The following is a 13,396-nucleotide window of genomic DNA, read 5'->3' on the forward strand; positions in this document are numbered from 1 at the left end:
TAGTTAGATATTTTAATTCACGTATTTATTTTCTGGAATTGAAGTTTGGTTCTAAGCATGGTTGTTGTGCCAGGATGCGAAGGGAACCTCGCTTGGGTGGCGATGCGGTTATCGTCGGGCTTATGCCTAAATTTGTGAGTGGACATTTTGGTTTTTAAAAATAAATATGCATGCAAGATTTTATAATCTATCATTTTATTTTCCGAGCATATAATATAATTTTTCAGTTCATGAGATGAGCTTGAAAATTATTTGAGTTTGGTGCATTTATTAAGTGTTGGTCATGATTGTGGAGTTGAGCTCGGTATTATTATTTTGATATTTGAGTTTGGATATTTTTATAAATTCCGGATTTCATTAAATGGTTTTATTGGTGGATTTTGAGATTTATATAAGATTTCCGAAAATGGGATTTTCGGTAGTTTCCTATTTTTAATTCTCGAAATTATTGGTGGAATATCGATCTTGACTTTGAGTTTTATAAATGATTACCGAAAATGGAATTGTCGGTAGTTCTCCTCATAATTTAATTGCTTATTTGAGGCATAATGATTTTGACTTGGAGAATATTTTAGCGAGTATTTTCGGTCGGAGATACTATTATTTATGATTCATATTTGTTATTGAAATCTCGCTTATATTTATAAATTGGAGAATATTTTGACGTGTGAGACACGTCATTGAGTTGTGTTATGATTTCTTCTGATGATTTTCATGTACGGTTGGGAACCGTACCATTCGTTTAGTCTTGGGGGAAGTTTAATGGATTTAAGTGACTTCGTATGTTTTAGTCACCCTAAACCATACTATAGGGTCGTTTATCTTGATTATTGATAGCTAACCTTATTAGCGGTCCTCATCATATGTAAGTCGCTATTATAGCATTATTAGCGGTCTTCTTCATATGTGAGTAGAGCGCTTAGCGTGGGACGCTATTATAGCCTGGGAGGCAACCGATCGGTATTTATATTTATTAGTTAGCTAGCCTTATTAGCGGTCCTCATCATATGTGAGTTGAGCACTTAGCGTGGGACGCTATTATAGCCTTATTTAGTGGTCCTCATCATATGTGAGTTGAGCGCTTAGCGTGGGACGCTATTATAGCCTGGGAGGCTCCTTTTTCATGGTGATAACTCTTCCCCTATTTTATTATGCTCAATAATATATTTGATTAACCAGCGGGGCTAGTTTATCTCCTCTTATGAGATTTCTGTTTTAACTAACTAGCGGGGCTGGTTTGTCCTTTATTAAGTGATTTTGGACTTAAGGTTTTAAGGACGTTTAAGTTGCATGCTGTTAAGTTTTAAAAGTTGAAAAATGGGAAAGTATATAAGTTTTATAATTGTTAAGTTATTGAATTTATTTTCATCCACTCACTCTAACGTTTTTAAATTACTTTCCCCTGGGCCCTTTGGTTTATAAATGCCCAGTTTGCAGGCTAAGTTATTTGAGGACGAGCGTACATGGAGTCCAGGCATAGTCAGAGGCTGCTTCCGCTTATTCGTTTTCATTATTTTCATTCATCATTAGATATGCTCTGAAAGTCCAGTAGTAGCTTATTAAATGTCTTTGTTGTTGGTTGTGGAATTTTATTAGATGAGAAATTGTTATTGGGAGTTTTGATGAACTTGGGGAGCAGGAAGGCTCCAGGAGATGAGGATGGATGTTTGATTATAGAAGTGTTGAGTTGGATTTTTCAGGAAAAGGTTGTCCATTTTCAAGGAAGGTTATGCCGAGTTTTCGGTAAATTTTCCTTGAAGGTGGACCCCGCAGGATTTACCTCGGGTTTCAGGGTAAAATTCGGGGTGGGTCCTGACATAAACAATCGGCAACAAGTCTTCTAACGATGAAGCAACACTCGATCGACAATCCACACAGCAATACCAATTCACATAGTAGAAGATAATCTGTTATCTGATATATATAGGTGCCTAGAGGATTAATCTTCAACTCATCTATTAGAGTCCAAGATTCACTCGAGTCCTTATCTGTTAAACCTAATGTTTATCACTTTTAGTTAATCAGGTAATTAAGTTAACAAACAAGTCTCCTACTTCTCAAATAATTACCCCATCTTTAGATTCTTTCAAATAAATACCCGAGCTATATAAAATCCTACAAGGTCTCAATTCCATTATACATTCCGTTAAATGAACCGTTAACTTGTCTATGTGGCATGTGTGACATGTCAATTCCTATTGACTGGACCTGTCAACAAGGGTATCTTAGACAACACAAAAATTTATTCTCGCTCACTATCTCCCTTGTTAACCCTAAACTATCATAGCCCTCTCCATTGAGTTTGCATGTTTCCTTTCCCTCAGCAAATGCAGTATTGCACTTTGCTCGGATATCACAATATTCATTTGCCTCATGGATATATAACTACTAAGGTAAAATCTAGGCCAACGAAACTACAATGATGACTATAAAATGAGAATCAGCTTAATCATAATAGAACTTGATTGCATGTAAAGGAAGTCATGTACATAGCCAACTTGTTTTGACAACATCGACAACATCAAAAAAAAAAAAAAAAAAACTACCAAAGTCTGTTCTCTAATACATCAAAGTCTGGAAATTTAGAAGCATAATAAATGAAACTGAAAAGTTCATTCAACCAAAATAACCAAAACCAAATGTAAAGACAAATCAGATGATGTCAAGGTATCATGACATCAATGTCTGGAGATTACATTAATATCAAAATAATATAAGTTCATCATTGTGGGTCAGATTGGAATCCTTAGACTAAACTAGTGGTATCTTAACCTTTAATAACATGTCCAAATATGAAATTTCCAAAAAGTAGCATAACCTAAGTACTCAAACAAGTAGTTGATCTATAACTTTTAACATATCAAGAACCAATATGAGTAAATCCAATTCAAGCAGTGGTTATTTGGGACTCAGGTAAGAATCAGAAAGCTCTGATATCTCACCCTATAATGAACAAGAGACTATTTGTCAAGACATAAAGACATAACACCACGTAGATTTGATCAATTCTGCATTTTCCGGCTTTGGATACGTACTATACTCGAAAATACACCCCCATTTCATCAATCAACAATCATATTCCTTACCAGTCGTACGCTCACTTGCATATTGGGGATTCATGGAAGTATTCTTCCCTACCTTGATCCTTACTCTACAAACACAATTTCAGAAACTGAAAAGACTTTATCCCATTGCACGTACGCGTGAACTGTAACAAGAATGACAAGGGAAACGTGAAAACTCAATGGAGAGGGATGACAGTTTAGGGTTAACAAAGGAGATAGTGAGCTGGAATAAATTTTTGTGTTGTCTAAAATACCCTTGCTGACAAGTCCAGTCAATAGGAATTGACATGCCACACATACCACATAGACAAGTTAACGGTTCGTTTAACGGAATATATAACATAATTGAGACCTTGTAGGATTTTACATAGCTCGAGTATTTATTTGAAAGAATCTGAAGATGGGGTATTTATTTGAAATGAGCTTCAAAATTCGGGTATTTTTTTGTAGTTTACCCTAAAAATAAAATGAAAAGAAAAAAAAAAGTTTTATAAAGAGGAAATTGGAAAAGCAAGCTCTCTGACTTGGTTATATTTGATTACAGTAGATCTAGTAATGTGGTCATAATGTTATTGGGATGTTGAAACTTTTCCTTCCCAACAGGTCCTAAGATGAAAGCTTCCTCCTAAACATTATGTGAAGATCAATTCAGAGTGTAGCAGTACTACATGTTTTCCAAAATTCTCTGTGGAAGGACAAATACATTGTTTTATATTATAAGCTGGATAAATACCCCAAGATTCCGAGCATTCAAATTCCAATAGCATCAAGAAGTTGAGTGTGTTGAGCAACAGAAACTAGTGAATTGGCAACAATGGCACCACTGGCAGCAACTGCAGGGACTCCAATGCCAGGAAAAGTAGAATCTCCACAGCAATATAGTTGCGGAATCGGAGTAGAGTGCCCAGGAATCGAGTCTTTACCAGCCTCTACTGCTGGTCCATATGTTCCTCTGTTCCTTCGAAGAAACCTTTCATGTGTCAATGGAGAACCAACTAACTTGACCTCGCATTTTTCACGACTAAACCCAGGACCAAGAGCCCGCTCCACGGCTCTCCACATAACCTGAGATACAACTTAACCACATTTATAAAAAATGCACGAGATAGAAATTCATAGGTTGCCACTTGCCAGCATATATAATCGAGTCAGAAAACATGTAGGCAAGTATATGCAAGTACCTCGGATCTTTCAGCTTTGAGATCTTTGTATGCAGCACTTCTACGGTCCAATCCTTTCCACAAATCAAAGGGTTCAGTTCCTGGAAGATATGCATGCAAGACATGTTTCCCAGGTGGTGCCAGATCCGGACTTAGTACACTTGGTACAGATATCAAAACAACATTCTGGTCGGCATCAACTCCTCTATCCCAATCATTGACAACTATATGATGAATTCCCAAGTCCTTACGCATACACTGGTTGATAAGGAGATTTTGCAGCACAATTTGTATTAGAAATAAGTAAAAAAAAAAAAAAAGGTTTCTAATATCACTAACCTCTGCATCAAATCCCAAATGAAGATGCATGAAGGATTCACACTGACGGGTCATCTTAATCCTATCCTTGTATGACTTTGGGACAACTTCTTTAGGTAATAGATTTAGAGTGTCCCACATAGATGCATTACTAACAACAGCCTTCTTAGCACGTATAAACTGCGGCAAACATATTCTTCAAATGACAAAAATAAAAACTCGATCCATAGGAGAGAGTTTAAATTTAGCTTTACAGTCATTTTGACAGACTTATTTACTCACTTGTCCACTGCGTAGCTTGACCCCAGTGGCTCGACCATTTTCAACAACAACTTCTTTCACATGACTTCCTAAAGAAATCCTTCCCCCAAACTTCTGCATTCCCCGAACAAGAGCTTCAACAACTGCACCACTTCCATGAAGAGGGTATTCAAGACAGCAACCTGGCTTATACCACTCTGCAAACATATAAACCTGAAAATTTGGAGAATAGAAGAGTAATGTTATGTTTTAGTCATATGAGTATATCTTATACAGAAATATTTCATTTAGAACGGAAATAAGAAGAAAGAATTGGACACAAGTAACACCAAATTCATGTAAACCATTAAAAGATGACTACCGCTCAGTTAGGACTAAAGCACATGCGCTTCAAGCAGCCCCCTTCCATTGAGGGATCCCTATTTTTGGCCATTTTCTAGGGATAGGACATTACACCTCTTCCAAATTGAATTTTTATATCTCCACCGTTCATATCTTAGGTCTATATGAGTAGATCAACTCTACAAAATTTCATATGATTTGGTGATCGTTAAGGCTTTCAAAGTTTGATTTAGTTTTAATAATCTTGAACGATCCAGCTTATGTCAAACTAAAACCGTTGAAGGTCATTAAAACTAAATTGAACTTTTGAAAGCCTTAACGATCACCAAATCATATGAAATTTTGTAGAGGTGATCTACTCATATAGACCTAAGATATGAACGGTGGAGATGTAAAATTATAATCGGGAAGTTGGTGTAATGCCCTATCCCTATAAATGGCTTAAAATAGGGATCCCTCATTAGAAGGGGGCTGGCGCTTCAAGATAATATTTGAGCATACATAACTTCAACATCAATTTCTAACCATCTAGTTATACGATAAGCAGAAAGATTATAATGCAAATGAAACCAAGAGTTCATACTATATTTAAAGCTCCAACTCACCCTTTGATTCTAAGTATAGGTTTGGTGCTTTGAAGGGACTAAACATTAGATGTTCACAATATGCAGGATTGAAGAGGGTGAATTTCACACTCCACTTCTCGTCATTTTTCACACTTACATTTCCCTTTCATATATTTTAATGAATTATATATGCTCGAAAATGGATTACAAATGTGAAGACAAAGTTACCCACCCCACCCCCTTATCCAAAACCACAAGTAGCCTAGCACAACTATATTAAACTCACTGCATATAACAGGTTGGATAACAAGCACAGATGCCAAAATAACAGCCTCAAAGAACTTTGGTAAAGCTTGATGCAAATATAGTTAGTTACCATCTCTGCTGAAAGTATACCATTAGATTTCACCCCAGCAAGCAAGAAAGCCAGTAGGTCCACCCAATTACGTATAAAGGGATCTTTCAGTTCTAATGAGTCCATGATTTCTGAAAATGGTCTGAGTAGCTTTGTGGCACCAAGCGCTCCCTTAGGTCCCATTTGGGCAAAAGATTTTAAGAGAGATGGAGCATATCTAGCTCCCGCAGTAGAAAGAACACCCAAATCCCCTCGGATAGAGAGTGGAGGCAGAGCCATTGCAGCTGCAGACATTGGAAGAATGGCATCCTGTAGAGTTTAGAAGAGTTGTAATTTTCATACCGGAGCTAACAAAGTGACAAAGAAGAACCGTAGATGTATAACATATGTGTATGTCCTTTTTTTTTTTTTTTTTGTAAGAAATATGATTTCCATTGAAGATAAAATCAGCCATCATTCCCCTTTATTATTACTTTAAAAAAGTGTTGGTAATATACAATAGAATTCCTAACATTATTGATGATACTCACCAAAAGCTTTTTCCATTCTTGAACAGCACTTGCACTTGCATACTTCTCAAGGTCCTGGAAGGAAGAAAACCAAACATAGTGAGTGGAAGAATCCATTGACTACAAACGGCCCAGGGGAAGAGAGCTCAGATGGTGCAATAATAAAGGGGATGAGATAAAAGAGCAGCTGTGAATTTCTGAGCACTTAATGCAATCCTAAATTTATGGAACTATCATCATCAGGAAACCCAAGTAGTTAATGCCTTCATGATTTTAGATTGGTAACTATACAACAGATCTCAGGAATGTCTTCATCATAAATCGTATTAATCTCATAGTTTTTGAAATAAAGGGTTCTATCTATGTATATGCATGCATGAATATGTTTATTTGTACTTACTACTTATAGAGGATTAACATTAAAATGAGGTTAATCTGGAATAACCAATGCTTAACCTTGAAAAACTCTGTGGGACCAATGCGCGACAGAAATTCACCTTCAGGTAGGTAGACCATCCATGAATCGTAATTGGCACAAGGAATCGTCTCACCCAATGCATCCAGGACCTGGGAATGATTGCAGAATTATTGGAGTCGTCTCCTTGGAGAACCCATGCATGAGAGTTCATATTCGAAGATGCAAATAACTAAATTTACTTATTACTTTGGGTGGTATTAAGTAGATAACAAGTAATTCTCCAAGTACCACCATGGTATAATCAATGGGGAAATGTCAAGGGTATTGATTATATCAGATACACACTTTAAACATGTCAAACAATGATTTTGAGCTTAACGGAGCACTTTATACTAGTTTATGCTGCATGCTTGTGGATGGTATCGATAGCAAGAATCACTTGAGAAAAATGAAAGAACAAGTTACTTGTCCGAGAGGGTTTGCCTGAGGGCCTTTTGATTGAAAACCAGAGAACAAAGATGGGCCGGAGTCAAAGTGAAAGCCTTTAATCTCAAATGAATGAGCAGCACCGCCAGGTAAATCATGACTCTCTAAGACAAGAACATCTTGCTGGTACCTAGCTAAAAGCCCGGCACAACACAATCCACCTATACCACTCCCAATCACTACAACATCAGCCTCTGCTTTCCCTGCACCAGAAATTCCCAGTAGTCACACAATTTGATTCCTAGAGAAACTGAAAATTAGTGCTAGTTTCAAACATAGAGAGAGACCTGGGAATGGGGTGGTTTTGTTCTGTTTGAGGGAGAAAGAACCATTTGAAGACGTGGCTGATGTTCTGGATTTGGTTCTAGAGTGTGAAGGAGGTTGGAAGAAGTGCAGTGAATTTGGGAATGAGGACATTGCCAAACTCACTTAGTCTTTCACTCTTTCTATTCTGGTTGATTCAGCAGCAGCAGCTGAGACTGACTTGTAGTTTTGAAGGCGTGCATTGTCCTCATTATCTATCTTACTCTTTCATTGGCAACCATGAGAAAGCAGCCTCCGTGTGCACTTCTCTGTCGTTATATAATAAGGCATTTTATTTTTATTTTTGAAATGCTGCGTCTCTTCAAAAAGAATCTTTCTCTTATTTGGGCACCCTCATGAGAAAGGATCGGCCTTTTTATAGATGCAGAGGTGCGCATCGGGTTTAGGGAAAGATCCAGCGGCTGTTCGGGGAATACAGAACCACATCTAGGAAGATGGTGTTGTAGAATGAAGATGACATATAGGACCACATCTTGATGACGTTGATTCATGTGACGATTTCTCACACTACATTCGTTTCACCATGGCGATATCGCAAGACGACTCTAAGTTGGTTATTAGCTGCATCAACAAAGTTTCAATGATGTAGAGCGGCGGAAATTTTACTTGTTAATTTTCTATCACATGAGTAATGAATTTAATAGTCAAACCCGTGACTTTCCACTTAAAAAAAAAATCATGTGACTAGGAGAAATGAAATTGCACGGCCAACTAGGTGAGGAGTTGACAAGGGCGGGTCTATGGTGAAGATTTTGATCTCTGCTACCAACAAGCTTGTTGATTCTGTAAATTCTCTTATGAAAATATATATATATATATATATATATATATATATATGAAGGCTGATGTGACAGTTATGTGTTCACTGTTATTCATGATTAATGTTATAGGTTCACCTTGACGATGATGATGTAACGTAACCAAGCTTGTAGAAATTTAAAACAAAGAAATAAAAGATTGTTTGATCCGAGTATAAACAAGTGGATCTATATAACGTAGTAGTAGAGGATCCTAGTAGGGCTCCCTGTTCACTCTCCTGGCACACACAACACACTCCCTACTTGCAGTAAGGGGCAGAGGCAGCGGCAACATCGATTCCGATCTCTCTGCCCCCACCTCAGTCCTAGTCTCTCCGCCCCATCCTCGGTATATGCTTCTTGTTCTTGCTGGGTGGTATTGGATGGGACATGTTCATTTCAGTTGCAAGATGTTATGTTGGGTTATATCAATCATCTTTCTCAAGTGGTTTGGTTTCTGTTAACAGTAACTAGTCCAAGTTGTCGTCTGATGGGAGAGAGAATTCCTCCTGGGAGTTACTTCCGGTATCCACCTCCCGGCGTCCCTGCATCTCCACACCGGTCTCCGCTCCCTTCCGTAGATCGAGAAAGGTTTAATCTCAATGCCATTACATTCAAGAGTTTGTTTGTTTGATTGTTGCGAATATGAAATTGCAAGCTGAGACTTACTTTTTCGGGATGTACACCTGATTGTTTCTGTAATTGAAACCCAAAATGCGCTTGTATTTGGAGGATAAAGCTGTCCTTGTGTCAGATAATTCCCAAATCCATCACGTGATTCATGTATGCATAGATCTTGGAGAAAATGGTGGTTCAAGGCATCAAGACAACTGGCATCTTACACTGTTAACTCTATAAAATCCGTACCTTTCAGACATGACCATTCAACATGTTTTTCACTACCATTTAGAGAAAATTGACAACTAGATTGTTATTGGGATCTAGATGAAATGATTGCTTTATAATATTTGGAGTGGGATTATCTGTTTTATGCTGTCATCGGAACTAATCAACAATGGTGGGGATGCTGAGGTAGTGATTTAGGGTTCAAGTTGTTGTCCATGAACTATGTTTCTCTTCGGTTCTGCTTGTTGTGCCTGACTTGGTAAGCTATGCGTTGACTGTGCTCCTTAAGACATCAAACATTTCCGTTGAAATCTTATTATGTTAATCTGTGCTTGTTGAATGTTGTTAAAGCTGGTAATATTTCCATGGCAGTTTATTCTGGTAAGATATGAGGGAGGGGTGTAGTTTGTGGATAGAGTTCAAATTTTGGGAGTCCTTATAGGCATTAGTTTCCTAGGAATTCAGAGATTGGTTTGTTGCCATCTTCTCAAACTGTAGCGTTGTTGTTATGTGGTGTCTGTTATATTTTGCTTGTTGCTGGCTTTGCTACAGCTTCTTCAGTGTTTTTTTGTTGTGTGTGTGTGTGGAGCTTTTATCTACTGTGGTACATATTCTTGATTATTAATACTCCGCTGGTGTAATTGCAGATATTTGGCTGAACTACTGGCAGAGAAGCAAAAGTTGGGGCCATTTGTGCAGGTTTTGCCACTATGTAGCAGACTTCTAAGTCATGGTTGATATTTCTGTCTACAGTCCACCCCTGTAAAGTATATTCTTATATTTTGATCCCATTTACATTCTATCTATAATTTGTTCTTTCATGCACTCCAGAAATCCGAAGGGTGTCGGGCTTCAATCAATCTCTTGCAGATCATGAATTACTTGAGCGTGAAAGTCCGTATAGGTCATTAGGTCAACACACAAATGGTAGACCAATGGATTTGGAGGGATGGTCAGGAATGCAAATGGAGGTAACACTATAGTTCTTTAACCATTTAGTTGCCAGTTTTACTATTTGCTTTACGGCTATTCTTTAGAGAATACTCTTTCATGGAGTATGCCTGCTTTCAGAAGCTTGCTTCTTTCTTAAGTCATTGTATGTCTGAGATGGGATGTTAAATTCTTTTCTGCAGGAAAATGGACATATCCAACGAATGGTCCCATTTCAATCTCCTTCGATGGTTTGGCCTGGGGTGCAAGGAATTCCAACCACTCCTATTGTAAAGAGAGTTATTAGACTTGATGTTCCGGTGGACAAATATCCACATGTAAGCAAGGAGTTTTTAGTTGATGTAGAGTTTGATTTTGACCCTTTTCTTTAAGCTGATAATTTTACTCCAAGCTTGGCAGTACAATTTTGTAGGCCGAATTTTGGGACCACGTGGGAACTCCCTAAAAAGAGTTGAAGCCATGACAGAATGTAGGGTGTATATTCGAGGAAAGGGATCTGTGAAGGATTCGGTAAAGGTCAGGGTTCTTTTCAACAAATTGCTTGATATGAAAATGTGATTAGACAGGAGCATATTAGTTGTGAAGATTTCTGTTTTCTTAGTTGTATATGTGTTTAGAGTTGCCACATCTTTATGCTACAAAGTAGTTTCGAATTTCGAATAACTATAGTTCTTTTCATATGACCTGATTCTTACCTCGACTATTCTCATAAATCTTTGCTGGATATAACTGCATGGCTAAGCCATAGGGTCATATATTCTTCACCACATAAATTAGCTTCCTTTTGTGGCAACGTTTGAATAATGATGATGAAGCGAAACAATTTTAGATTGGCACTATGTGTGGCACAACTTGAGATTGAGTACGGATTTGCCAACTTTTTTTACAAGTTGTATATTTTAGAAGTTGTCATGGGCACTCAAGTTTTCAATTTCTTGGATTTTGTTACGCTGGTTGCACATTGATACCTTCTCAAAGTTTGATGATCTGCCTCTGATCATTTAGGAAGAAAAATTAAAAGAAAAGCCTGGATACGAACATCTTAATGAGCCATTACATGTGTTGGTGGAGGCTGAATTTCCTGAAGATATAATCAATGCTCGCTTGGACTATGCAGTGGCTATGCTAGAGAACCTTCTCAAGCCAGTGGTATGATAGGATTAATCAAATAGTACGTTATTTATCTCATTCATTTTCTCTGAGTGACCTGTTACTTATCTCTTGCAGGATGAGTCTTTTGATCACTATAAGAAGCAACAGCTGAGAGAATTGGCCATGCTTAATGGTACATTGAGGGAAGAGAGCCCAAGTATGAGCCCGAGTCTAAGCCCAAGCATGTCACCCTTCAACAGTACAGGAATGAAACGTGCCAAGACAGGAAAATAACTCGTGCATGTGCTGATGATGAACGTGTTTAATCACTGAAACCATAGCATGTGACTCATTGAGAATCGTACAGCATCTTCATATGTTGACTGTATTAAGAAGCTGATGGTTGAAGCGCTTATGGACTCTTTGAAGTTTGAAGTCTCAGACGGGTCATCTATCTGGTCCATAAGTTCTGTATGATATTCTTTCATCCCTTGGAATCTGGAACACTAATTTCTTTAGCCATTGCAGCATATAATCCCTAACTTATAGGCACTCATTTAGTAGTTTATGATTGTGATTCTGCACAAACGTTTGTGTTTGATGCATATATTCTTATATGCCTGCAATTATTTCAAAATAATGAAAATATTATTGAAGTTTCAAACAGATTTGTTCATTTTTGCCATTTTGTCATGTCAGTAACAGACTAGGGGTTCTTTACTCTGGTTTGGCAAGCAATTATGACATCAATTGGCAGTAATCCATCCACTCGTGTGACTTGATGTGAGGATTGTACTAGAGTTCCAGTCAGTCCAAGGTTTAATGTAGTCTTTAAGCATATTACCCATACAAATTACAAAAATAACAGATAAGGGCGGCTTTGAGCTTTGTCTTCCAGTGTTTCATGTTTAGAGTACCACGTTCTCCAACCTGCTAGTTTCCCATGCACACTAATATTCTTGGGTGCTTCTAAATATATCTAACAAATTTCTAACTAGACCCAGCAACATCATTATTTCTCAAACTACCCTTTATTTTATGAAAATGAAAAAATAGAAAGAAAATAAAAATTAAGAAACTGCCGTTGGGAAGGACGACCCTTCTTCCTCTTCTTCTCTAACTGTACTCTCTCTTTCGCTTGATCTCGTAGACAATCCAGATCCAAGAACCAATTCATTCAAGTTTAGAGGCAACAATTTTGATTGCTCCACTTCTATTTCTCACTTTTACTTTCATTGTTTTTGATCTTGATTCATAGTTCTACCTCACGGTCAATCATGTAGATATCATACATATGTATAATTAAGGCAAAATCTGTAAATTCTAAGATTGCAAATTCTTCAATGGAGCAACATCTATAAATGAATTGGAGAACACTAGCTTTAGCCACACAAAAAAAGAGCAACACAAGCACGAGGATAGGTCCCGACCACTGTCATCGAGATTAAAGATGTCCTTGAGAATATGCAACTACGGAGCCAATAAGAACACTGGTGAGCAGACCCACGACGGCGAAGATTCAAGTTTCCTATTTCTTTTTTGTTGTTGTTTTACTTAATTTTAGATGAGGGGTAAAAGTGGAAGGTCTGGGATAAAAATTGGGTTGCCACTAAGAAATTTGTTGTTTTACTTGGCTAAGAAGAGGGTCCTCAGCAAAAAAAATTGGTTTAAGTTTTTATTTTTCTATACAAAAACTCAAAAAGACAAGGGCTTTCTCCTTGTCTCCTAATCTCATATTATCATTCCAACATAACGTGAGCTTAACATAAGCAGCTGAATCTAATACAGAACCTGGACTGCTCAATAAAGCTTTAAATCATACCAGTATTTGTCCTGTAACACTATATGGGGTTTGTGCTAAGCCAACCATCTGTTTTCTAAGTTATATAACCAAATCTATTGTAGA

General features: G+C 37.5%; 2 protein-coding genes across 2 annotated transcripts; one reads left to right on the forward strand and one right to left on the reverse strand.

The window, feature by feature from the left end:
• Nucleotides 1-3,815: 3,815 nt before the first annotated feature.
• Nucleotides 3,816-7,897, reverse strand: LOC101305380 (prolycopene isomerase, chloroplastic-like). Its single transcript, XM_004301509.1, has 9 exons — nt 7,768-7,897; nt 7,460-7,683; nt 7,033-7,143; nt 6,598-6,651; nt 6,089-6,376; nt 4,826-5,017; nt 4,565-4,723; nt 4,247-4,483; nt 3,816-4,130 (listed from the first exon to the last, which is right to left on the reverse strand). Exons 1-9 carry the CDS (start codon nt 7,895-7,897, stop codon nt 3,816-3,818), a joined length of 1,710 nt encoding a protein of 569 aa, XP_004301557.1.
• Nucleotides 7,898-8,839: 942 nt separating this feature from the next.
• On the forward strand, nt 8,840-12,156 carry LOC101305075 (KH domain-containing protein At1g09660-like). The gene is made up of 8 exons (XM_004299952.1): nt 8,840-8,950; nt 9,069-9,192; nt 10,095-10,180; nt 10,279-10,418; nt 10,581-10,715; nt 10,798-10,914; nt 11,404-11,547; nt 11,626-12,156. The coding sequence occupies exons 2-8, from the start codon at nt 9,092-9,094 to the stop codon at nt 11,782-11,784; spliced, it is 882 nt and encodes a 293-aa protein (XP_004300000.1). The 5' UTR covers nt 8,840-8,950; nt 9,069-9,091; the 3' UTR covers nt 11,785-12,156.
• Nucleotides 12,157-13,396: the final 1,240 nt, after the last annotated feature.

Source organism: Fragaria vesca, linkage group LG5 (assembly GCF_000184155.1).
Source record: "Fragaria vesca subsp. vesca linkage group LG5, FraVesHawaii_1.0, whole genome shotgun sequence".
Classification (NCBI taxonomy): Eukaryota; Viridiplantae; Streptophyta; class Magnoliopsida; order Rosales; family Rosaceae; genus Fragaria; species Fragaria vesca.